Source organism: Brienomyrus brachyistius, chromosome 10 (assembly GCF_023856365.1).
Source record: "Brienomyrus brachyistius isolate T26 chromosome 10, BBRACH_0.4, whole genome shotgun sequence".
NCBI classification, from domain to species: Eukaryota; Metazoa; Chordata; class Actinopteri; order Osteoglossiformes; family Mormyridae; genus Brienomyrus; species Brienomyrus brachyistius.
In genome coordinates this window covers 10,028,831-10,056,718 of record NC_064542.1, presented here as the reverse complement: position 1 = coordinate 10,056,718, position 27,888 = coordinate 10,028,831, and the positions used below count along the sequence as shown (strand labels likewise).

The 27,888-nt window shown below is 41.6% G+C and overlaps 2 protein-coding genes across 7 annotated transcripts in view; one reads left to right on the top strand and one right to left on the bottom strand.

Annotated features, from left to right (window-relative positions):
- Window positions 1-27,888, bottom strand: part of neurl1b (neuralized E3 ubiquitin protein ligase 1B) — a 75,473-nt gene that overhangs the window by 11,835 nt on the left and 35,750 nt on the right. The window contains exons 1-2 of one of the 5 annotated variants that reach the window (XM_049028471.1): window positions 17,306-17,874; window positions 7,777-8,309 (exon numbers count right to left, since the gene is read on the bottom strand). The exons of 2 other annotated variants lie outside the window; for them this stretch is intronic. In XM_049028471.1, coding sequence (XP_048884428.1) covers window positions 7,777-7,849 — 73 coding nt within the window. In that variant the 5' untranslated portion in view covers window positions 7,850-8,309; window positions 17,306-17,874. Of the gene's footprint in view, window positions 1-7,776; window positions 8,310-17,305; window positions 17,875-27,888 lie in introns of those variants that run through there. 2 more of the 5 variants (XM_049028474.1, XM_049028473.1) reach the window with 2 other exon arrangements.
- LOC125750536 (keratin, type I cytoskeletal 9-like) lies at window positions 2,138-4,387 on the top strand. 2 transcript variants are annotated; one of them, XM_049028476.1, is made up of 2 exons: window positions 2,138-2,866; window positions 3,011-4,387. In XM_049028476.1, the coding sequence occupies exons 1-2, from the start codon at window positions 2,458-2,460 to the stop codon at window positions 3,562-3,564; spliced, it is 963 nt and encodes a 320-aa protein (XP_048884433.1). In that variant the 5' UTR covers window positions 2,138-2,457; the 3' UTR covers window positions 3,565-4,387. The 2 variants fall into 2 exon arrangements, with proteins under 2 accessions (XP_048884433.1, XP_048884432.1); XM_049028475.1 differs by having other exon boundaries at window positions 2,138-2,914.

The window sequence follows — 27,888 nt, the reverse complement described above, 5'->3', positions numbered from 1 at the left end:
GCTTAGATGTCACACTCCGCATTAATGCGCATCCAGACTTGCAGGATCTCAGACTTGAGACAGCATCGTCCACGATTCAAGGATGGCAGCCTAAATTATTTATTTTGCTGAGAGCTAAATTCCTTAAATTCTTGACCACGGTGATGTTGTACACAGCATGTACAGATGAGTACAGAATTAGCAGTTTAACTTAATGTAAACAATTCAACAAGCATGTCGTGCCAGTGAACAAGGCTGACACCAGTTTTATGGCCTTGCTTGCACCAGTTGCTCTTAATACGCGACACAGAAGGTCAGCACAGTGCCCCTGTATTTGTAGAAACCTTATACCCAGTGGATTGCAGTTATTTATCAAAGGGGGTTTCATAGCTATATAGCGACTTCCTTTCCCACAGAAACGGCATTAGATCATTCTGCACTGTCGCTGCCCCAGCCTGTTACCCAGCAATCCCAGTAAAAGTGGACTTTCCCACAAATTTTCTCCACCACGGGCTCGACCCTCCTCCCCCACACTAATTACTTTAAGATCAAGGAATGCTGCTTCTTACAGATGTGTTTTCAGAAAGATCTGCTGAGTGATGAGTATGTGACCAAGGACAGATAAGAGAAATACATCCTTCACAAGGAAACAAGGAATCTGTGAATAAAATGATGTGGGTGTGAATCCTAGGAGGGATTCCACTGTTGTACATTTGAACAAGGGAATTAGCTTTCATTGCCTAGTTAAGCACACATGGCTGTCCCCTCAACTGAAGAAAATATAACCTATATATGCATTCAATAAGTAACACGCATATTCATGTACCGTATTTTTCGGACCATAAGACGCACTTTTTCTCACCGAAAAATTGGAGAGAAAGTCACTGCGTCATGTCTTCTGAATATTTCTCTGCTCACATGCTTTAAAAAAGAAGATATGCAGTAACGTGCTGGTCCCTATGCTATGGCTAACCCACCTTTTATGTGCATGCATATTCTCCGTTTCATTCATAATTATTCTCAGAGTGCCCTCTCACATCACATAGCCACGCCCCCTCTCCCTCCTATCTTAGTGACAGGCAGCTCCACCGGGAAGATAGGAGAGAGGGATGCATGCAGCATGCCGAAATCGCATCCACTCACATCCCGCCCCATCGGTCTATCCTATTTTGTTACTGAAGTGTCTCCTTGTTTTTTTGTACTTTTATACTTTTATTCGGTTTTTATTGACTTTATTTGTTAATGACGGTGATAATGGTTCTTAATGCTGCTGTTGAATGCTGTTCAATTTACATGGTTGACATTAAATATTTTAGGACACTATTTGGTTCGAAATCTTATTTTTCTTCATTTCCCTCCACTAAAACTAGGTGCATCTTATGGTCCGAAAAATACGGTAATACTTTCTTGCTAGCCAGTACAGTCGTGTGTACATCATCATGACATTTATATTTATGTGAGTGGCAGAATGCTGGCATATAATCATATACATGTTATATATGAAAGGCATCAACAGAACATTTACAAATCACTGAGAAATGCACTGACTTAATTATCCTTTATGAACATTATGATTACCCAGTACTCTATGTACCATTCACATTCACTAAAGCGACATGCACATTGTGGCATGAAATGGTTAAATAATGACTGAGAGAAACGGCAACAAAAGCTGCACAAAGGCTGATAAGACGCTTCAAGAGAATCTTTGCGGATGTGCGCTCATTTATAGAAATGACAAAATCCTTCAGTTACTTTGCCGTGGAACAGAACATATTGTCTGTGAGCTGCAACTGAGTGACTATCACAGATAGCAATTTCCTGCGATGCTGCATGACCACAGAAAAACAGGATTAAACAGTGAGGTGAACAGTGGGAAGCCAAGGACTGCAGCTTAAGTACAGGTCCAACGGCAACAGAAAGAAACGCAGTGAGACCAGCCGTCTTAGTAAGCTGGCAGGATATGCGCCATCCTTCACGGCACGACGGCTCCGCCGGCGCTGCTTCCAGCGATCTCCCAAGATCACCGTCTCGCCGTAGACACGGCCCGAGCGCGGCTCGGAAGCGCGGACTGCACGCAGACGCATTAGCGGCCGTGGCGAGAGGTTTTCTCCTGTCTGATACACACCAGATGACTGTAGTGACACCAGCTCCTTCACAAGACGCCATAAAAAACTACTAATGTTTTTATTCCCCATTTAAATCAGATGTGCGCCTCCATTTAAAAAACACATAGGGCTTCCTTAATGGCCTCTGGACAAAGGCTGGATAAATAGCACTATTTGTGGTGATAAGACAGGTCAAATGGGTAAAGACTGCAGCAGTAATAGTAAAAAAAGAAAAAAAAATACTACAATATCAGAGAATGTTTTCAATGTAATTTCAGTAAATGTTGACAGCTTTTGCTAGTTTGACAGTATTGGGAACAGTACAATTTAGGCTGCATGGTGATTGATTTATAAAAGATACACTTCCCAGATGTACAATGTGTCCAGGACTGATCATAATATTATTAATGATAAAAACATGGGTTGGCATGGTGGCACAGTGGGTCGCATAGTTTGCTCACCACTGCAGGGTTGGCATGGTGGCTCAGTGGGTCGCACCGTTTGCTCAGCACTGCAGGGTTGGCATGGTGGCTCAGTGGGTCGCACCGTTTGCTCACCACTGCAGGGTTGGCATGGTGGCACAGTGGGTCGCACCGTTTGCTCACCACTGCAGGGTTGGCATGGTGGCACAGTGGGTCGCACCGTTTGCTCACCACTGCAGGGTTGGCATGGTGGCACAGTGGGTCGCACAGTTTGCTCACCACTGCAGGGTTGGCATGGTGGCTCAGTGGGTCGCATAGTTTGCTCACCACTGCAGGGTTGGCATGGTGGCTCAGTGGGTCGCACAGTTTGCTCACCACTGCAGGGTTGGCATGGTGGCTCAGTGGGTCGCACCGTTTGCTCACCACTGCAGGGTTGGCATGGTGGCACAGTGGGTCGCACAGTTTGCTCACCACTGCAGGGTTGGCATGGTGGCTCAGTAGGTCGCATAGTTTGCTCACCACTGCAGGGTTGGCATGGTGGCTCAGTGGGTCGCACAGTTTGCTCACCACTGCAGGGTTGGCATGGTGGCACAGTGGGTCGCATAGTTTGCTCACCACTGCAGGGTTGGCATGGTGGCTCAGTGGGTCACACAGTTTGCTCACCACTGCAGGGTTGGCATGGTGGCACAGTGGGTCGCACCGTTCGCTCACCACTGCAGGGTTGGCATGGTGGCACAGTGGGTCGCACCGTTCGCTCACCACTGCAGGGTTGGCATGGTGGCACAGTGGGTCGCATAGTTTGCTCAGCACTGCAGGGTTGGCATGGTGGCACAGTGGGTCGCACCGTTTGCTCACCACTGCAGGGTTGGCATGGTGGCCCAGTGGGTCGCACCGTTCGCTCACCACTGCAGGGTTGGCATGGTGGCTCAGTGGGTCGCACCGTTCGCTCACCACAGCAGGGTTGGCATGGTGGCTTGGCGGGTCGTACCATTTTCTTGCCACTATCCATCTCTGGGTGTGCCCCTGCTTATTCTGGGCACTATGCTGAAATGTAACCCAGCATATGTCCTATGCCGCCTGGTAAGGTTCCGAATGACGTCCCCCTCCCCCCAATAACCCTGTCCTGGAAAAGTGGTTGGAAGATGGATGGACTGAAAAAGTGATCTCAAAACAATGCCCAACAGCAGCACTACCAAGCAAAAATAGCCCGAGAGAAATTCTAAAATGCATCACGGCCCCCATAAAGGAATGGGTCCCACTCTGTCTGTTGCTGTGGTCGGCTAATTGTGTAAAATGCTACTGTGGTTCTTAGTCCAACAGAGCTGTCCTTTGAGGATAAAGTTCCCGCATTTGATTATGGCCCTGATTTACTGTGCCTGAGTTTCTGCTTGAGTATTACTCAGTAATCTGCTCAGATCTTCGAGGGGAATCACTCAGCTCAATGTACCACAGCACATTTCCCAAATTAGACATTACCCTTAATTACGAGCTAAAGAGAAGCACGGCAACGAAAGCGAACATCTGACAAGGCAGACATGTGTACCTTCCTTGTAATCCCGAGAACATTTGTCGACCATGGAAGATTGCTTGATAAAGATGAACGATGGGGCAGTGTAGCCAATAAACATGCTTTAGAACCTCAATTGTCCTTTTAGGTTCCTGTTAGTGGAACTAAATCAGCACCGAATAGCTTATTTCGGGAACTATGAAGAAGAATGGGTCCATTTTCAACCCCAAATTGAACCGTGTCTTGAATTCAGATCACTCAAATATCTTAGTTGACTGCTGTGAGTAAACTGTGAAGGCTGGGCATATTTGATCTTTCCTGATTCATAATTTCTGGTAACTGGTGGTGGTTTTTGCAAACCTGGGATGGGGGGGGGGGGGGAGTACACTATTCTCTGCGGGAGCATTAAAATCAGTTGACAGAACAGCTATTGCCTTGCTGCAGGCACTCCGGGGGCGCTGGATAAGCCGGACAGGACGACAGGTGAGGCAGCAGCTAACATGACCACACGGCCTGCTGAACAATTCCAGCCACACTCCTGCTGTCCGCACACTTGTACTTATTGCAATATGTCCGAAACTCAAGCCATTTTAAAACAAGAGCTTGGCTGCATGTAGAAATACAGCAGACAGTAGCATTGCAACACTACCGGTGAGTTCTGCTCCCCCTCTACATCCAGGTCAGCCAGGATGAAAACACACGGTTTTTCCTAGTGCAATTTTCTGAGCTCACATTAAGTCCGAAGGATTATGAAACAGCTCAGCTATCTGTGATTTTTCAGTCTGCACGTTTGTTTGCACTCAGTGTGGGGTCAAGGTGTGATTGCACTGGAAAAAAGGTGTTTAAAAAGATATTCTTGCCAAAATGACACAATTATGTGTTTTGTGCCTCTCAACTGAAAGTCTTTATTTAACGTCTGTGAGTGTTTTAAGAAGGATAGGAGTTTTGCGATACCATTACTATACCAGTAAGCATCTCACATGCTTCGTGGAGCTAAAATCTAGGGAGAATTGAAGATTAGGAAACGGAACGGATGAGGGGATGTTCTCCTTTAATGCCAGTGTGCCGAAATCGATGCTGAAGCTCACTTACAACACATGCAGCAGCTCGACTTCCCTTCAAATGCAAAAAGCAGGAGTTCTCTGCCCAATAAGCATTTATATTAATGTACAGTCATTTCATGAGTCTGATTTCCATCGTTTTAGAACAGAGCTGGTTAGAAATCTGAAGAACCGTGCCTGTTGTCTTTTGTGACTTCACCGATATCCACAGAAATCAAGCAAGGCAAGATTGGCAAATACCCCATTCAAGCACATTCAGCAGTCTTTAATTTACCATTCATTATATTATTGTACTATAAACTATAATCAGCCCTTTTGCTGCAAATCTTAGCAGGATGGCACAAATTTCAAAACTGGCAGAAAACCATCAATTTAAACAAACAGATCTGCCAAAATCATTTGAAATTGTATTTTTGCACCTTTTAAAATCAATTCACCACTCAAAATATGTCTAATTTGGACATTTTCAAATGTCATTGGAGCTAAGAGCTTTGCTCAAGGGCCAAACAACAAAATCACAGTCAGCCCTGGGATTTGAATGGGCAATCTTCTGATCACGGGCATCGGCTCCTATCCGGCGGAGCCACGAACAGCCAGGCAGAGATGGGCAGCCTAGAACAGTTGATGTTACTGCATCGAATGCTGCCCACAATGCTTGCTGGCAGGTCTGGCACTTTACATGCATTACCAGCCCACGTTTAACTATTTGTGTTAGAACCTGCAGTGCTCAAGATGCAGAGTGTGCGTTTCCGGCCAATAAATGTGCTTAGTTTGCAAGACAAAAGAAAGAAAAGGTTACTGATAGAACAGGAAAAAGCACATGCATGTCGGTAAGAGATATTTACAGATCTTGCAGATCTGAAGGTTATGACTGTACAGGTATGTAAAGGTAGCCTTATTATGGAACAAATAAATCCCACCTGGTTACTTAGTTGCTTGCATCTTTTAAAAGAATTGAGAGTTCCACCGCAACACTGAATTAAACCAATATTTTTACAGGTCAAAGTAGTAAATGTTACATCATAACCGTAAAAAGCAATTCTCAGACTATCCAATTCCATTGCTGCAGGTGACACTTGGAAGCCTTTGAAGAACTGGAAGCTTTTAAAATAAAATTAGAAAGTAATGCTTTGAGTAATCTTTTCCACAAACAGTTGGGCCATAGATTAAAGGCCTGAGACACCCTGGAGACTAATGAATGAATGCAGGGAAAACGGCGGTAAATAAATTGAAATACTTCAAAAGCAAGGCTGACTTTACTCCAGCAAGCCCCTTGATTTTAAATATACCTTTGATAACAGGATAACAACCTTTTAGTGATGTATCAGAATAAAATAACAGAAGATAAAGCAAAAATGGTGGATGAAGAAAAGCACACTTCGAACAACAGACCATCTTTTGAAGGCAACTTGAAGAGTTACTCCCCACATACCTTTATTTTTGTATCTTTTTCCACCACATTATGTTACATGAAGGGATTATACTAAAATTAAAAGCCATATCGGACTTTTCTGCAACCCCGAGGACTGAGTCCAGCAGGAGAGCTCTGCTTTAAATAGCCATTTAAACATCCCTTATAATCCGTCTTTTGTTATATACGTGTTTGGGCGTGTATAAATTACATAATCTGTGTGTGCGTGCGTGTGTGGCTTATTTATATACTACATCATGGGGACCAAATGTCCCCACAATGTGATAAAAACCTGTTATTTCATCATTGTGGGGACATTTTTTTATAAAAAATCTGTAACTGCAATCAGAAAAATAAAAATGCCAAAAGCTATATTTTGTTTGGTTACCCATGATCTAGGTTAGGCCTAGGTAGGGGCTTAGGTTGTCATTGTTGGGATTAGAGTTATTGCCATAGAAATGAGTGGCGAGTCCCCACAAAGATACAGATAGATAATCAGTGTGTCTGGGTGTTAAATGACAAAGGATAGCGGAACAGAAAGCGAGCTTCACGTGACAGGGCTTGCAGGGTGATGGCTGCCCATTAATCGGCGTGCTTCCCAGCAGTGCAGGGCTCAGGGCACACTTGGCACCTACGGTGGCATTTGATGCAATACCGGTGCCATGCGGCCAAACCCAGTGAATTCTGACACTGCTCCGCCCCTGGTCTATGAAAGAGGCTTCCCCCAGCTTCCAAATATAGATCCTGCTCCTCCGTGCCACACGTTGCAGCAGCCAGGGAGCGGCAGCAGGCCGAGGGGACGACAGCTGAACCGGCTCTTGAGGCCAGGTCTGACGCCGAAAGCTACCAGAGAACTTCAGCTCCGTTGTCACAAGAGATTTATACATCAGAGTGTATGATGACATGCCATGCTCAGGCGGGGGGGCTGGGGGGCAGCGGGGGTGGCGTACCTGGTATTATTACAACACAGTAATACAGGGCTGAATTTCCAAATCTCCATCTCAGTGATAATTAGCTTTCTGAAATAAGATATACAGCCACGAAATGGTGGTACAGTGGATTACATTTCACACTACTACATGATATCATAATTATCCTGCAGTTTGACTAGGCTGCTAATAATAGTTAAAACCATCCATTCATGAATCCATTCATCTACCACACCTGGTTATCTAGGGTCATATGTGACAGTAACTTTCTGCAATATAAATGATGGGAAATTGTGCATCTTAAAGAATTTTCTCTGTTCAGCCGAAAGACGGAGGCGGTACTATGCATGGCCTCTTACTCTGCTGCAGCTGAAATACTCCACACTGGTGTTTCCCAACCCGGTCCTTCGAGGACCCACAGACAGTCCGCATTTTTGCTCCCTCCCAGCTCCTCAGGTGAATAAAAGCAGCTACTAACGTGGGGAAAAATAAAACAATGGTTGTGTCATATGACACCCGATCGCTGAGAACAGTCAAAGTCACAAGTCAAAACTAAAGGGTTACTACATTTTACGTGCTTGTCAGTGCTCTGTGGCGATGTAAGGTAATCTGTAGGTCGCCGATTCTCAACCCGGTTCTCAGGGACCTCGAGATAGTCCACGTCTTTGCTCCACCAGGAGCTGGGAAGACCGGACTGGGAGGTATTGCTCTACGCAATCAGGAGAGACGTCCCTCAGGGCTATTTGTACAGACGACTTCGCTCTGCAGGGTTTCGTGTTCACGCCGTCTCCCACCGTGGTGGAGCACTTGGCCCCACTCCATTTCCCATCAACCTCAGTTCCCACACCTGCAGTCATGCCAGGTAGTCAAGAGAAGGGGGCTGATGTTTGATCTAGGCGTGAGAACAGAAAGTTTTGTTGCTCCAGAAGAGTAAGACAAAAAAGGCCTTCATAAAGGCCTTGTAGAGACTGTTAAGAAAGAGAGAGCTTTCTAATATCTGATATATACCTACATATCTGTCCTGTCTATTCCTGCTTAATAGACAATGATTCAATCCACAAGTATGTTTAGAAATTTATTTTCTTTATTAACTTATAAACACAGTAATGCCTTGATATTTCTAATGGCTTGATTTTTTTTCTTGTTGAAATTGCTAACCTGATGTAGAAATAGACTTCAGCCCACAAAACTATAAAGATGGTTTTTAACCCAATTCCTTAATTCTCACATTATTTACACTTTTTACTAAAGATCATCTTATGACTTTAATCACACTGTAAGGCAAATGAATGTGGCTGATATCAATAAATGCCTTTTTAATCATTTCACATAACCATCTACCACTTAATCTGAATGAAGACAATATGTTATTAACAGCAGGGATGGGAATCACTAGTGACCTCCTGATACGATATTATCACAATACCTAGGTGCCGATTTGATATGTATTGCCACTTTGTAAGTATTGCAATTCTATGAATATCCTAATTCGATTCTACGATTTTCCCGTTTTTTTTCTTTTTTAGAATTTTGAAACCTTGAACCATGTAAAAAAAAAAGATGTTGAGTAATACCGTTAAAGTTTTATTCAATAGCTGCACAACTGAATTGAACGTGAGTAAACGAAGCATACTACAAATACTTTTTCTCCTCAAAAAACCAAAGGCAGCAATTAAACAGTGCGAAAAAACTTTAAATACAACAGTATAAATTTTTACGTAAAATTAGAAGTTGACGAAAAGCTGCATTTGCTGCTGGCATGCTTCTCCGCTGCCTTGTCTGTCTCAGGATGATGTCTAGCAATATGTGCCCGTATGTTCATCATATTCATACAATACTTAACTTTGCATGACAAAGTTTGCATGTAGCATGGCTCATGTCCAACTCCTCTCTACCGCTTAAGTTTTGAAAGACAAAGTTCCTCCATACATTGGATTTAAAATGCGGAGGTGCAGTACGAATCTCTGCTATGTCGTCCTCCATTTCTATTATTGCTAAATAAAGTTAGAAATATTCCTACTACAGGTACACTGGATGCTGTGCTGCCTGTCAAAATGATAATAGTTTAGAGCACGCCACCTGTAGGATTATAGAGGAACTGCAATATTTCGCAACCTCGGATAAAAATGTATATAAATTATAAAATAATAAAATACTAAATTCAGAGTTAGTATGGTGATACAAACGAATCGCAATACATATCTGAATCGATTTTCCCCCTAATTGACAGTGAACCCACGCTTACAAAGAAATGAAAGAAATTTGATCCAACCGATGTTTGCAATCTGCCTAAAACCAGCCTATACTGTATAAATAAAAAATAAACTGTGTTTTGTTTTTCACCTCACCTGTGTTCCTCATACAATAAATATTTTCAATCACAATAGTCCTTTGTCCACATTAGTGTGTTCTTTCAGCCGTATGCAGCTGATGACGTCTTGTGCTGCTTCAGTTACATATATCGAAATGACAATAATCGCAGACTTAAGAAACCATAGTTTCTATTAGACACAAAGCAACCATTCTTAGTTTAATTTCTGAAGAATCTACAATTTATAAGAGTTTCGGCAGGTTTCAACAAGTTAAATTCAAGACTTTTTAAGACCTTTTTAAGACCATTCTGAATGCAATTCAAGTCGTATTTTAAGTCCATACTGGCAAAAAAAGTATGAAGGATGTCAAAGTAAAAAAAATTATTCACATTCAATGCGAACATTCAGCTTTTTTTTGTTTATTTTGTTTTTTGATGAGAGGAGACACCAGGTTACCCCAGACACCACAATTCAACACTAGGCGTGCTCCGGTAAAATTCTAGCCAGACTAGTTCGCAGTTAGTGGTTAGAGATTATTGGTTCCATGCGGATTTCGTTCTGTATTTTTGTCACACTGTGATTTTTAAAAACAAATAAATAAATAAAGGCCGCCTTATGATTTTTTTTTTAAATAACTGTTTTGTAACTGTTTTTTTCTTAATGTCGGTTTGTATTTTTACTGACTTTTGCATTTAGTGGGTTGATCAGAATGAAAGTCCTGAGATCCTGATCCTTAATTTCGCCTCTTTTAATACAAGAGTAAGCAGCAGTAAACCTTTTGCATCCATTTTCATTTGTCATTTATCACATCAAATATAAACACCATCAACATTAATCACATTCCATTAAAAATATTTGTGTGTTAGCACTCAATGCTTGCGGCACAAGTGCCTCGAAATCAATGCATAGCAATAGCACATCAAATGAAACATCCGGAATCTTTCGGAAACCTGGGAACTGGAGGTAAAAGCCGAGGTGTTCACCGTGTGCTAGCATTCAGGAAAGTGCGAGACACGCAGTCATGTATGTGTCGTAGTAGAACATATGCAGCAAATGTATTGCTTTTGGTAAAAAATGTAATTCCACATTATTCACAACATTAAAGATATCGAACTGATGCATAGATGAGACAATAAAAAAAAAAATGTGTTTGCTATCCGTTTTCTATGAATTTTCATGTTACTGACCCACTTCTGGTTGGTGTGAAAAAGCTCTATTGATTTCCTGTGAAGCAAACAAGAGTTTCTTGATCATTACAAGAAAAAATAAGTACAGAAAAAATACAATGCAAAGAAAATACAGAATTGTTTTTAGTTTTAGTTTTTTAAAAATATTTATTTCCGTTACCATTAAGTACACTGGAATGGTATATTATAAATACAGAAGTGGACGGTGCAATGACTCATCTAAAAATTAAAAACAAAATACTGTCTTTGATCTCAATGTCCTTTAAAGGGATTTTTACTTTGCAGTATAACTATGTGTCGGATATACATCTTTGCCATACGACTTATCATTAAAGGTTTCGCGTTTGTTGTTGAGTGATTTTTCTGATTAGTGATGGTCCTTCCTCACAGGTCTCCCCCACAACACGCAGTGGCTGTGCCAACTCAGCAGGTCTGAGGACCAGCGCCCACCCCCTCTGATGTGTACTGCCAAGCCGGCTGCCTCCTGGCCCTCTACGTGCTGCAGGCCATACTAAACTCTTTCACACCGCTCGCTCACTCCTACCCACCAGCCTACGGACCCCCAGCGACGACAGGGAGAGAAGTGCGGCTGTCCCGTCCAGCTCACGGAGCGCAGGCAGGCTCTCTGCACCTCCCGGACGAAGACAGCCAATGCGGCACTGCAGAGATCTGTCTGGTGCCCACATTGTCTCTTTGACCAGTGCGCCAATAAAGACCCTAGAGCGTACCCCAGTGTTTCTATTTCTGCTCCTTGGGGACCTGCAGACAATCCATGTTTTTGCTCCTACTGGGAGCTGAGAGGAAGCAAAAATGTGGGCTTGGTAAAGCGCTAGGAGGGAGAAAAAACATGGACTGTCTGCGGGTCCCTGAGGACCAGTTTGGGAAACATTGCCTTTGCAATCCACTTGATTTTGATCTCTGATGCTACCAACCGCAAAATATTTGTCAGTTACTGTAATGTTCAAAAGGATGCTTTTTCCTGTGATCAATGGAAATCTGCGCTTACAGCACTAATATCAAAAGAAAAGCTCAGCTACTCGATCAAGAGACAAACTTCTGATTCTCTAGCAAAAGAACATATTCAGAGTGTGAAAAAAAATCACGGCTTCAATTCAGACTCAGGTGATGCTGCAGACAGGGTGGGGCTGAATGACTACAGCTTTCTAGGACATTCAAGAATTTCCATTGTTTTTCCTCAAATTAAACGGCTGAGTCATAAAGTATTCAGGTGGCATGCAAATGAATGTATGGTTACCAGTAAGTGACTGGTGTATAAAAAAATGTATCTGCAAATAATTCAGCTGATCCAGTTGGGTTGACCTTCCTAGTCACCTCAACAGAACACCTTTTCCCTACTTTTCATATTAGCCATTCAACTGAAATCAACTTTCCTTGATTAATAGAAACTGTATCAAATACATATATATATATATATCTCAATAAGGTCATTAGTAGGTATTATTCAGAAACAATGCACGGCTATACAGGATAATCACGCTGTGATCAGTAAAGTTATCTTAACCTTAACTGACATTTTCAGACAGCATACTAATCTAAACATTTCTCAGATTGTGTCTCCATGTGAAATCATTAATTTGCCCAAGCATTGCAGACTAATAAATGGATTCGTTTATCCTGTGTAAACAATGCTGGCAAAATTTTCAGATCAGTATGTAGGTCACAGACTGATTTCATTATAAATCAATGAGCTCTAGACAAAGTCTACATGGTGCTTTCAGTGTAGAAAACACACGATTTGCTATGCTGTAATGGCAGCAAGCACAACTATCTCAGTTTCACCTGTTGTTTCAACTTGGATTAGTTTGGGGGTAATTTCTGGCTTCCAATAATGGTTTTACATTATAAAACCCTTATCTGAAGACTGAGTAAACCTTCCAAAGCAATCCACTCTATTATTCGTAGGTGTGAAAGGGTGTAAATAAAATATGCTATAAAAATATATATTTTTTGTGAAAGCGGTGAATCAACAACGCAATGAGGTGCAAGGTAAGAGCTAAAGTGTTGAGGATCCAAGCTGCGAGGGAAGGCGTGAAAATGCTGCCTCTCAGCAAATGTTATAACCGCACTTTTTGGATGACGTGCAGACCCTACGACAAGACGTTTGGTCAAGCTTAAAAATTTGACAGTGCTGTCAAACAGCATATATCATTGACTACAAGTTTGACGAACGCTTTCGAAACCCATTTCAAACTCCACTCAGAGAGTGCTCCCTTTCTCAGTCCTTCGAGGAAGTCACAAGGAAGAATCTGACAGAATATTTTCCTGGACAAGAACCTGAGAGTGCATCTTTACTCTAAGGATGTGGAACATCTCCAAAGGAAGCCGTAAGACAGTGCACTAGCAAAGGTTTCCTGATCAACCAAACACCTTTGGAAGCTTATTTGTGAAACGGCCTGTCAAATTTAGAATTTAGTAAATTATATCCCTCCAACATCTAGTATTTTAGCATAGATATACGCTCATAGGTGATAATTTTATGTTCATCATCAACAATAACCTTGGAGCGAGACGATATTCTTGAATAACATTGGCGCTTATAGAAACTATGGCTCACAATGTTGTTTTTTAGGATTACAAGGCAATGATGCGATGGCAGTGAAACAAAAAAACAGCCCTAAACTACCATCTATTTTAAGCTTGACACCAAAACAGCCATAATCACATCCAGGGCTATTTCATACGTTGATTGCAGTTTCATTTTGTTGTATCTCCTGAATTTGCTGATATCGCTGAACTCCAGCCCTGAACAGAAATAGCCCAGACAAAAAGGAAATGTCAGGATTTTCCCACATAAAGAGCCAAAAGACTTCTTGCTACATGTGAGAACACAAATCTTAGAGTCATTATAGACATTTGTTGCTAAATATCAATCTAATATTCCAAAAAGAAAGAATTTAGTTGCAAAATCTTAGTAACATTGTTGATAAGATACTTGCTCAAAAACTATTCAAATTCTGAGCTCCTTAGGAAACCAAATAATGGGAAATTCAAAGGGACTCATCTCCTCGATGCTGATTTCAATCATTCTCAGCCACCTCTCTGAGATGGTGTATTATTTACCCTCAAAACATGAATAACACACAGAGACAAAACTGTGAGCTTGCAAATACTGCATGAACGGACAATGATCAAAGCTTAAAAATGGCTCAAGAGTCAATCAACACAAATGGCCAAGAACAAAATGAAACCGAGGGCTTCAAGCATAATAGTTTTTGTATCATCATCACTTACAATTTGTTTCAATTAAGTATAAAATGAGGCTTTTAGCCAAAGGGCAATTATCAGAACACATGTGAACTAAGCCATGATGGTAATGAAATACACCCTAACAGCTGGAATCCCATGATTTGTAAGAATCAAAAACAAATTATAATACTGACTTATGTAAGGCAAAAAATCTCCCCAGAATAAGGCCAATTAATTTTTTACAACACAAGTAATAAGATTAAATATGCTTTATCTCCAAGGCTTAAATGTGTCCCAGTTTTGGTCTCAGGCCACTGCACTAATTGACACTGTTAATTCTGGAAAGAAAAGCTTTAATGTGTGTAAGTTGCTATGCCTGTCCTCTTGTGTGACAATAGCTGAGGTCATCATTGTGGGACTTTTTCAGCTGGTGACGTGCCATGATGTGCGATAAGGAGGTTCCTTCAAGCATCAGATTTTTATGGCATGTTTGAGCAGAGCTTTGTACTTAAGTGCCACTGAAGAATTCAGGCAAAAGGAGAATCTAAACGTCAACACGAATCCCACGTGTTTATAAGAAATCGAATAAAAGTATCTGGTGAATTTGCTTTCTTCTGACATGCAACTTAAAGAAACGATTTGTAGAAATTATTCACATTAATCACAGTGCAAGGAAATATGGCTACAATATATTTATTCGTATACTGCGATTCATATGATGTTTGGTGGCTTGATTATCAATGTCAGGCATAGAACTGAGGACAGAAAAAAAAGTGTCTGATAATTGGTTCCATGTCCCACGTCCATGTCACAAGCACCTAACCTAACAAATGTTTACTTACATACAGGTCTGGGATTAATTTGGTACAAACTGAACCAACTGTTTCACAGTAATAGTAATGGAGGTAGAATGGATGACTTTTTTGCTCACTGAAGAAATGGACGGGTATTAATGGCATTAGAACAGTGACAGCACAGCTAAACACGCATTGCTCATCAACAGGTGTCTTGCATGTATAAATTACATGCATAGAAAGGGAACAGAAAATGCATACTGAAAATGAACATACCTGAAAATATCACCTGAACACCATCCATTTGTGAAAACTAAATCTGGGCTATTTGATGTGGAGGCACAGTGAACGTGTCAAAGAAACTAACGCAGTTATCAAATTACAGAGGAAATTCCCTTTAATTGGGGCAGTGAGGGATCTTCACATGGAAAATTTAAAGCTAATTCACACAGTTTGCTGCATGCTAAATATGATCTAATGCTTCCCAAAACAGGCTTGTTAGCATTCAAAAGCAAACCTTGTGGTAGGAAGAGGGTACTGCATTTATTAGGTCAACTCCCTTATGATGATGAGACTGAAAAAAATGTTCTTCATTGTACCATCCACCTACAGCATGGCTGCATCTGGATTCTGGCCAGAATAGCAAGACATCACCAATCTTCCTTTGTCTTCACTTAATACCTTCATTTGGCTGCCTTATTTTTTCCAAGACTGGCCAAGCAGGAATGCTGAAGCCCCAAAAAAGTTATTCTAAGACGTCCTACGGGAGTTCATGAGAGTTTGTGAGGAAAGCAGAAGTTTGGTCTAAGAACTGAGCCGAACGTTCGATATTTCTGACCCTACATGGAATCGAGCTTGCAAGTCTTTCCGAATCCTCTATGAATTCGTTTCATAATTTGCATGATTTTACTATTCATAAACATAGCAATATGAAAGCTATTTGCAAATATGAGACCATGACTGAAATCACCTCGGTTTCTCTGACAGTATGATATCTGTGTTTGATTCCTTATTTCCTTATAACACTAGGCTGTGGACAAAAGGAAAAACTAGTAATTTCACATATTGCTCTAAAAATGGTTAAAAAAAACTTCCATTCTCACAATAGCAATTAATTGGCATTAAGTTTGGCCTACAATTCTAGAATATGCAGAAAAGTCATTCATAAACATACAATAATTAATATTCCAGGCAAACATTCAATAGCTACTAAACTGTATGTTAAAGCTGTTTTACAGACTTATATGTAACGACCATATTGATATATTTCAGGTTTCTTTCATTAACTCTAAGTATAAATATTACATGTATATATGTATGTATACTGAAAAGACAGAAACGTTCACTGATTTCAATGCAAATTAATACATCGCCGTTCATTCAGACTGCTTATCCTGGACAAAGTTACAGGGGTCTGAAGGTCAGCAAGACGAGTCCACAATACAGGGGTGAAGCTTGAATGGGACAGAGGCCAACTGCAGGGCCCACACACTCAGTACTGAGGGGCCAGTTAACCGAACTGCAGGAGTAACCACGGGAAACCCACATGCCACTGGCGGAACATGAAGTCTCCACATACAAAGAGCAGGAACAGGATTTCAGTGCAAGCAGAGGTGCAGGGCACTACATCACCCTAATTCATAACGCATATAACAGTCACATAGAATTATAAATACGCAGTACTTACACTAATATACGAGCGTCAAAATTCTTTAGAATAAATATGTAAAAAACGTCTTTATATGCTACTGAGTTAAATCATACCCAGGAACTGAAATTGACTTACAAACCCAACTTCAATCATTAGTGGACTAATAAAATATTCCAAAACCAACACAGATATAAATAACCCATTGAGGTATTTATTGCTGAATCTCATATTAATCACACTAACAAAATAATCCGTACCTGTTTCTCCTTAGATTTCATGTCTGACGTAAATCGCGAAACGCGTCCTGCGAATATACTGTAAAATAGCCTATATATTATTCCTATGATTAAAAACGTGTGAAACAGGTAGCTTACCTTAAACAAATTAGACTCCCCCCTACCCATGCAAATACTGAACTATCCGAACGAGACCAAATTAAGATACCTTAAGGTTATTTAAAGTTTATACATAAATTAATAAACAGCAACGAAAATCTGTATTTAAAACTAGGACAAGCCATGGGAAATTCGACTACCGCGGTTTACAGCTCCCACGCAATGATCGGACAGCTAAAGCGGCAACGACCGGGGATTTAATGAAAAGGTTTAAGTCATAAAAACAGCACTATCCATCTTTATCAAAATTAATCATGCACTACAGAAAGAAACACAGATTTGCACATATAGACCACGCATATAATATTATGTCGGCTGTCTGAGCGGCACGTTAGAACATACCTATAAGTGGTTTCGGTGTAGTATTCCCCATTATTTCCAGTATATCGTCTTCCCCAATGACATTTGAATTCCAAATGCAAAACCTTGTCCTCCTTCCATTTATTATATCTCGGCGTCTCGTATTGATAGATGTCGCTTCGCGTCCAGGTGATGTGGCGACTAGGTTAGCGCAGAATATTTCCGAACTAAACGGATCGGATCGCGCTTATCTCATCCCTGGCCGATCTGCGGCAGCGCTTCACCCTTACTGGTATAGAGCCACCCCCCCGCTGGAGTATCTTCTGGCTCGTTAAAGACACAGCATGCCGTCAGTCTTTTAACGAGCATTACTTCCAGCGCATCATTGACCTGCATTCACAAATCAAAGAATCGGACAAATCAACGCAAAGTTTTTTTTTCTCCTGTAAAATCACAAGTGTATGGTAGATTACGGGAAATTCGGTCCTGAAGATTTACAGAAATATAGATATAGGTCACTGCTACCTCAAGAAGTTGCTAACTTTGCTCTAGTTTCAGCTGAAACTAAACATTTCTACGAAGCAGCATAACATGACACATATCAGTTTGTCCTCTGGGCATGAGACGGGCGTAGTGATGTTTCAGGAAAGTTACACCACGCCACGGTACTTTCTGTTCATTTTTACTTCATCTACATCAGCTAGAACTTTGTTCACGTGGCTTATCTTCTTGGTTTAGTCACCTCTAAACAAATGAAAAAGTCTAAATAAAAACCCAGGAAGTACGGGTTATTTTGCTAAAAAAAAAAGAAAGAACAGACATACTTTTCAGATTTTTGGCCCTTGGGAAAGATGCTTTACGTCTTTGCTTGTGCAGCTATGGATGCTGGTACGACACACAGAATCTCAAACTGGACTTGGCGAAATGGTGGGCGGCTCACTAGTTAACGTACCTGTTTTGCCTCCCATTTACAGGACTGAAGCCGCTGTCCACTGCTTCAGGGAACAGATATAATTTAAAAATTGGCAAGTAGGCTAAATGTGGACAGGACCCAGACCTGGGTAGGATATCCGGCTCCCCAGTGCACGGCTTTAGCAACCTTGACCACTGGGATTCCCCCGAGCTGTTTCCTGTCTTGTGAACCGCATGCGTGCCTGAGGAGGCTTGGCGGAATGTGCCGGTCAAGACCACTGGCAGTCACAAGCCGTGTCTCTGGGGCTGATGACCTAAATGCCCCGGGAAGGTGCTTGGCCCATCAGACCATGACCTTTCTCGGTCAACTTGCCATTGTCTCTCTCTCGCATATGTCATTCCTCTGTGGTTAAAACACGAGCACATTTCACACTGGATGTTTAAGACTTTGTAGGAAAAATCAAAACACAGAAGTCACAGGTGTTATTTTATGGGATTGTTGTTCATGGGAATCTCACTTGGTGCTGGGATCGCGACAAAGAAACACGCCACCATTGACGGAACCTGGGTGCAGAGTGCATTGGTTTATCAATACGGCCTGTTACGCCTCGGTGTATTTGCGGTGCTTTGCTCTGTGACTAGTTGCGTTGCAGGACATTCCAGTGACGGCGGTGGTTAATTGCTCCTGTTCCTGCCATTGGTGATTGGGTGCGCGACTGCATAAAGGGCTGCTGTCCCCTTGAGAAGACGTCGCGCTCTTCCAGTTGTGATGCTCCGCCCCAGTCACGTTCTGTCGTCGTGACCGTTTGCCGCTTGTGTGACAGGCAGGCATGGCTTTGTACCATTTTTGTCACTGGATCTTATTTTTCCGTCTTTTGTTATACGAGCCATTATTCATATTATTTATAATAAACTTTTTGTTCTACTGTTTTTTTTCTTCGTCGCGTGCTGGACGTTTTTGCGCCATCTCCTTTTCTTTGTGTGCCATCGGTGTAACTTTGCGGGGAAGAGAAACAGGTGAACAGAATAGTCAGTGCCCCATGACTGGCGGGTAGAAGAAGTTTGCAAAAGCCAACGACAAGCTTGTATGAAAGTAAAATATGAACCCAAGTAGCCTCTGCAAAGCATGAGTCATAAGAGGAGCTGACAGACGCAGCGAAAAAACGACATCTGGCACTCTGTAATCCTGCAGGAAAGAAAATTCCCTAGATAAAAATTAACGCATTGTCAGGCATCAACAGCAACCTTTCAGTTTTACTTTTATTCTTCACTTGTTACCCAGGAAATGATAATAACCACGAGATCCCTACCAAAAAAAAGGCAATGAAAGTATTCTACCTAAGATGGTCAGAGCTGTTTCTGTAGAACGCTTTCATAGCGGATGGATTCTTAGCTCTTGGGAAAATCCCAGTGTGAACCAGCAAATGACCATTACAGCTTAGTTTACGATTATTTTTTTTCAGAAACAAAGCAAACGACATCTCTGGGTCTTATCTATTTGTCCAGGCGGACTGCCTCAGGATGAATGCAGTGACACTTGCAATGTTTAATCCTTTGGAAAAGAACAGTCTGGTCCCACAACACCTTTATTCTGCATTTCTTTCTATTCTTTTATACTGTAACATCACAGATGTTTATAAAATCAGCAGAACAAACCAGCCGATCCCCAGTACTTCATACATAGTGTTCAAAGACTGTTTGCTCTGTTTGTGTTCTTCAAGAATTCTGCCAAAACTCTACTTTATCCAAATACACTCTTGTTTTCAGTAATTTTCTATAGAAACTGTTTTAGAGCTAAACAGAAAGGAAGACAATGTTCTCGGATTTAAAGCTGTAAAAGGAGCTGAATTTTAATGGATGCACTTAAGTATAGGATTCAAAATATTTGGATGTTTAGGGATAATTATACATAATCAATAGGTTATTACTTCAGAACAAGCTTTCAAAAACCAGTTTAGTTGTCAACAAATAAAAATTTTCAAAACTAAAGCAGCTTAATATTTAAATATTAAAAACAAGGAATACAAGAAAACAACTGAGCTCCATGGATCAGAGTAACTTAAATTCTCTGACAATGACTTTAAACAGACAAAAGCGATGATCCCTCCGTGCTTCAGGTCAGCGATTTCACAATACAGTTCAAACTCGGCTTGCCTGTGTATTACAGGTCTGACTGCAAATCATCAGCATCTGATCTACTTTTTCATCTTGGCCATTGTGTGCTTGGACGACACTGTCAGAGAAAAAAGTACCAATTTGTACCTTTGAGGCTACACTTACTTGTTACTGGGGCTGAACCCTCAAGGGTCTGCTGACTGAACGCTAGCTGTGTAGCATCATCTCAGCTTTGGAACTTTTGAGAATCCTTTCCAGTCTTCATGAAGGATTTGTTCCTCACTTCTTCAAATCACACCTCAGCCATGAACTCCTGACTGCAATCGGTGTCTTGGACAATTAAATTATATTTATAGATCTTTATGCCATTCCCTATGGACATAATTCACTATCGCTACCTCAATGCACTTTTCCACTTTCATTTTACTCTACTAATGTTGTCAGTTTACTTTCTAATTTTTTATTGCGTGAGTGTTTGTTAAATTGGTGAACGGTATTGCACATATAGAGCAATATTGTATATTCTTAAATTTCCAAGAAGCAATAGCAGAAGGTTGTTGCACGTGTTAGTTACATTTATGAGTTAATATTCTTCTTTTAACTTATCGTACACGCTGACCTGTGAGGAACATCTGCAGAAAGTGTCATCTAGGTAGGCGTATAACTGTACATATAGACATAGGTAACTGAACCATTCTCTACAGGCTGAGGAATGAAGGCGTCAAACTGGTTTCCAAGATGCGATACTGCTATGTTTGGGCTCTGATGTTATTAGTGAAGCACGGAAAATACTGGCATTTTCCGGATGCCTTACAGAAATTACTGACAGTGGCTTCAAAATCTGACCCAGTCACTCATGTGACATTCATGCACATAAATAGCCATGATGAATTACCTTAACACGAATATGATGAATTGTCATTAAAAGCCCTTAAAAGCGTGCTTTGCTAAAACAATTGCCCGTGCTACAAGATAAATGTTGGACAGTATTCTGCATTTATATACTTACTTTACAGATATAATTGAAAGGGGCTGAACATTTGATGGATCACAATCTCAGCATTCGTCTGCTTTCATCCATTATTATAACAGGAAATGCATAGTTGCACAGATATGTTCAAAAAAGACAAGAAAATCCGCATTTTAAAAGCCAGCATTGCCAAAAGTATGTCCAGTCTGTACATGTTTTGACTCTTTACCAATGACAGTGTACCATTTCTGTGACACCTACCAGCTGGGTACTATATATTCATTCTAGAAGCACAAACTGGACGGACCGTGATGCAGACACAGAAAGTACAAATAAAAGTCAAGGGTTTACTGCTAAAAGTAGTCTGATGTTATTAAGCTGTTTCTACAACAGGATAAGGTCATCCCCCAGTCTTAGATTATGCAAATCCATTTAAAAGATTTTTATGGAAATGAGAAAATAACATATCCATATGAATGACCGATCAACGGCGGTCTGCATTCTAGAACAGCAGTGATGTTAACATTTATGCTCACAAAAAAATGCCAAAAGGCGGCATTAATTTCGCTCTGGCAAGGAGTCCAACCTGTGTGCATCGCCGAGCTCCTCAGCAAAACGACAAGGCACAATGTGCTGTACGCTAATGTTTTATTAATGGACTGTAGATGGATGGACGGATGCTTGCATGCACTCCTGATTGCACACATGCATGCATGCATGCATGGATAAACACGTCATAAGCATAACAGACGTGCAACATGAACAGCATGTCGAATTAGAAAAATGCCATGTTTCTGAAGGCAAAGTAATAGAAAACGTTCCATTTTTATTTGTTAGCGGTGGCCCCTCCCCCAGTGATTAATTACAGCAAAAACATTCCTTTGTCAACAAGTCAGCTGACATTTTGCATTATATTCATGTCGAATTCAAAAGGGCGTTCAGCTTGCAGGCCAATGCTGTCCCTGGCCTACAAACACAAGAGCAGGAAATCCAGCACGACTGCATTCCTGGCCCATCCCAAGGACCGCCTTGCGGATTATTAACGTAAAAAAGTACAAGTGTGGCAATTGGCTCATTACACAGTCCTGTGCACCCTTCCCTCCACATACAGGCTGCAGAAGAGCCGATGTAAATAAGAACGTGCAGACAGCGTTTCCATGGCACCGGGGCATTGAGAATGTGGCACTGCTGAATGCTTTAACTTCTTTTTCATACCGACGTGATCATCTCTGTGACTATATTCTATAAATATTCCACTGCAACATCAAACACGCAGCCGTGGCCGATTTCCCATATTCAGTTGTGAATTTGGTCCTTGGCTGTTCAGACGCTCTCTTTAAACGGAATGCCATACGACGGGTTTTCATTAAGCAGTGTCCCCGGCGCAGTCAGGGGTCTTCATGACCTGTATTCCTCATACGAGTCTTGACAACCGCTTCTGTGACAGGCTGAGCATTAGGGAGTCTTTGGCTGAGTTACGGTCTCTAATCTCACAAGAAGCAGGCGGCATTCTTAAAACAAGACACAAATTGCAGCCTACATGCTTTTGGCTGCAGGCATATGAGTTTTCTATACAAAGCAACTCTGGGGGCTGACGGAACGTTCTCTAGCTGGTCTTATGATGGTCCCATTTTAAATAGCCTGCGGAGAATAAGCTGCAAAAGCATTTACAAGATTTAACAATCACGGGAGAGCTAATAAAGCATTTTATTCTCACTATATCTTTTATTCAGTTTATCACATCGCACGTAATGCTCACAGAAAGATACAACCTAGCTGTTTAATTTCAGGCACTGGCAAAATGGGTCCTTAAACGTCTTCATTAAACAGAACTACTGTTTATGTACCTGCCTCAAAAGAAATAAAAATACTAAATAAAATTTAGATTCTAACTGTACAGCTTGCCTAGGGCCATCACTTACATATCTAACATAACACAGTGTCAGGCAGTGTGCGACTCAGCGGGCTGAACCTCAACCCCTGTGATCAGAAGGTCACTGGTTCAAGCCCACCCCTGGCATATCTGTGGCTCTTTGAGCAAGGCCCTTAACCCCCAGCTCCCTGGACACCGTGACAGGTGGCTGCCCTTTGAGGCTAGCTTGCTCCTTCACCTACAAAGAGCAAGTCAGGGGGAGGTGTAAGAAGAGAAAATCCCCATGGGGATGAATACAGCATCATTATAACATTGTCCCCCATGGAAACAGACAAAATACATAAAACACGGAATGCACACACCCAGTTTAATGAAGCATATTACAGTATCACTTAAATGGAGAGAAAGACAGGTCATCATACAGCTTTTCAGGCATGGATCATGAGCTGTACTCTTCCTGAATAAGGCCAACAGGCTTGATGAAAAGGGCCCCTGGTAGCAATCTGAGCTTTTTTTTTGTTTGTTCTGAAGAATCCTGACAGGTGTTCATTACTGGAGGGTCTAGCCATGTAGCTAAAAACACTTAATGCTTAGAAAAAGCTGCTCATGCACTGTTAGGACATAAGAAGACAAACCAAATGCATATGTACTACTTTAAAATGACGAAATAATACAAAAAAACAGGTATTGGTGCTGCACTGAGGTCAAAAACGCTTTCCAGTTGCTGTGAGATTAAATTTAAAAATCATATTAAAAATGTGTCAGATGATCAGTCTGTGTTAGGATCCCAACCAGAGGCGATGCTATAGGTTGGCAGCCAGACTATCCATTCCCAGTTTGACACTGGCGGAGCGAGAAGTACTAGTGACTGGTCTGCCTCTTCATCGCTGAGGGCTCTTCTCTGGTACCAAGGAAGGGCCACTCAGCACTGCATCTCGTAAACAGACTGATTAGCAGCAGCTGTGGGGACACAGTTATTTAGATAAAAAGTGGGGCACATGGCACTTCTCCACCGCCACCAAGAACCGAGCCACACTCCCGACCTGCACCGCGAACTGGCGGTTTTCCATTGCAAACCGAACTCGGGTCGTACCTGCACTGACATGACCTGCTTACTAGCAGGGCTGAAAGCGTGACCAAACTCAGCTGGCCGCCACACCTCTGCCTGATTGGTCGAAATGCACCGAGACACTGGTGTTCTGCACATGCAAAACGTGATGCATTGATGCATTCTTGTTAGAGAAGCACAGATCGATCGGCCAGGGACCGGAATCGGGCGATTTTCAGTGTGCTCGGCCTGGACCAGAGACCGGCCAGTCAGTCTCACGCATTTCTGATACCGAACCGGCCCATTTTACGCACGCAGCACACGTGATATGCACAGCGGCGCAGCTGATGGCCTGACAGCCGCCTGCACGCTCACGATTGCACACTAACATGTCGTTAGCATGGAAGTTCTTCACTGTGAGTGAAAACAACACAAAGACTGCAATTTGTAATGCATGTAAAACCAAAGTAAACCACGGGGGAACCAACAAGAAATCATGGTGAAACTTTTAACTGTTTATTAAACATATACTAGATAATCTTGAAAAGGAATAATCATTGAAATTTCAAAGCTAGCTAAGGTCTATGATGGAGGATAAACATTTTAGCGAAACTTTAACCCCCCTGCGTTACAATTCAGTATGAAGGCATGAAATAGTCTGACCTTAATCTAGCTACTTGCAATATACAAATTGTATGTGTATAACATGCGATGTTGGTATTAATAATATTACCATATACCTGTTATTATTTGAAAGCGTTTAGTACACTTCAGTTTTATTTGAAGGTTTGTAACCGTTGGACTTTTTTATTTTAAGATGAGCAAAAAAAATAAGAGAAAAAGGTCAGAGTCGAGTTCTCTGGTGAATTTAATCCTGCTGGAAAATGATGTAAGTAACTGATATTTGTTTTGTTATTAAATTCTGTCACACCTGCTCTTGTTTGGTAAAGTAAAATATGCCAGTTAAAGCTGGATGTACAGCAACTCGTTTTCAGTTAATTGTTTGTACCTCTTACCAGTCACAGAGCACTTTATTTAGAGACTTGTTTAAGTGAGAGAAGATCCTGTAACTGTGAGGGAAGTTGTGAAGTATAACATTATTCTTTTTATTATGAAAATAAAATTTTGCATTGAAGAAAAACTGATTTTTGTTTGTATATGCTGTTAATTATAATCATAGTAAAATCTGAATTGGTAAAAACTGGTATCGGTTGCTCACACTTCAGAATCGGTGAAGAAAAGATGCAATCGGTGCATCTCTAATTCTTGATAACTCGGAACTTGAAAATTTCCAACCACCTACTTAGAAAAGTACTATAGAACAGTCGTAATGCAAATTTACATAAGTGGATGCTAACATAACATGGCGATTCTCATAGATGTGCTACAAAATTAGGAAATTAGCACACAGTAAATCATGATTACACCACACGAACAGTAAATAAGTGTCTCTTTGGTTTTACTTAACTATCACTCTCCAAACTTGGCAACTCCTTTACTGAGCCGACCATCTGCAGTGGAAAATCAAAGTGAGCCGGAACCGCGCTGTAACTAGACTCTCTTCGACTTGGTTCCTGTATGCCAGTGGAAAAGCACCAATAGAGATACCCCTACATGTGAAAATGAAAGACGTTCTGTAGCATGAGGGAGGAGGGTCATACGCACCGAAGAGGCACTGGGTGGGGGAAGGTGTGTGAGATGATGCAGACACAGGAAAAGTAAAGAAATGGATGGAGATTGTCTGGTGTTACGATATACAAATCAAGACGAGTGTGGTTCTCATTGTTGCCTGACACTTCAATTATGCAAAGGATTTGGTTTAGAAGGTAAACCTACATCAGGCATGAACTGAACTGATCAAGTGTGGTTAAAAAAAAACACTGGAATGGAGACTGTGTGTCGAACAATCCGTCTTGTATGGCGTGGAAGGTCTACACAAGCCGTCAGTAAATCAAGTGCTGAACAGCAGACAATGAAGATTCATTTCACCAGAGCCTCAGAGCACTTGCACCGCCACGTAATAAATTTAGGGTTGTGTTCTAAAAGGCATGATTCTTTTAATGCATGAAAAGCAAGATTTACATAAACAATAGCTTTAATGTGTTAAGATCTAGACCATAATTCCCAAAATAGCAGTCCGGGGTGTAGAGAGAGATGTTTAAATCTAAAATCAACAGTTTATACTGAAATCTTTATTTCTCAAATAAGTCAGCCACGTTCCAGTTTCAAAGTGCAATTTGAGGCTGCAGTAACCTATTGAGGCAGTAGTTTTCGCAGCCTTTGTAATGTATTAAACATCTTAAAATATCTTCATGTTTGAAACACATTGTTATTACAGTCTAGTTGAAATCAGTGACAAAATCAGCGATGAATTTATTTAAGCCTCAATAAGAAACAAACTCCAATCCAATGCATACCCCCCCCCCACATTCCCTCCCATTTATTTCAGACAGTTTGTAAGATTTTTATCTGACATAGAAAATAGTTTATACTGATTCACCTGAGTCAGAGATTTTAACTATAGAACTGAATTTATCATAAAACCATTATGGATATCATAAGGAAGGAGACTGGGAGCAGTTTGTGCTGAAAATACACCAGCGTGTGACATCCCAGTGGACGGTCTTGTGAGGGAACGGACGGTGGGGGTGGAGGCCTAATTTTAGCAAAGAGACAAAACCGTTTTGTTCCAGCACTTTGAATGCTGTTTGTGTTGTCAGGAAAGGCAGGCAGTAAAACAGCCCCGAGAAGAATCTCTCTCTGCGACTTTCGCCACCGCCGACATGCAGGCTGGAGGCGGGGGGAAGCGATGAGCTCGAGGGGGGCAAACACGAAAGCTCGCTACTCCTCTGGGCCACGTTGCAAATTGCAGCCTCCTCCTGCTTTACGGATTTTCACGTGCTGTTTGTCCCTGGACAGACGGGCCTGGAAGATGTACTCAATTTGCATCGAGCCCCTTTGACTAATAAACAGAATCATTTTTGGTTCTCGCTTGAGTTAACGAGCTCATGACAAACGCTGCTTGTATCCTGTGCACGCCAGGCTGGCATATTTCGGGCATTTGAAGAGAGCGCATTCACGTGTTAGGGGAACACTAGTCAAACCCACAGGGCCAATTATAATGAGACAGTCATTTGTGCTTCTTACATTCAAATAAACATCCTTACATAGAGCTGTTCTGATATCTGCTGCTCTTTAATTGGCTCTGACATTTGCAGGGTGGTCTTGGTGTCTGTAAGGGATGATCCCAGGCACTGATTATTTGGCCTTCGACTCGGCTGCCGGGAAACTTCACATGGCTGAATTTCAACATCATCTCAACAGCTGCGGCGCGGTGTGTATGTGTGTGGTATCCGTGAAGGTCTAGGGCTTCCCTGGCTTCGCCTGCAGAAACCCACCGGGCCAGTTCTGGGCTGGATGCTCCGCTTCCAACCCAGGCTGCATTGTGGTCCCAAACAAATCCTTCAGTTTCACATGCCATGTGCTGCCTCTACAGCAAACACATTCGCATGGAATAATCAACCTCGCGTAACTGGTCCGAACAAGCCCTGTTTGTTCACCAAGTGAAACGACAAAATAAAAAAATTAAAAAAAAATTTAAATCCTTATTGGCAATAAGCGAGGCGTTTGTTTTGTGTTTAGCCCAACTCTTCTACCCCACTGCCTTTTTCACACCTGGGTGACAGCACAGACTGTCTCTAGTACAA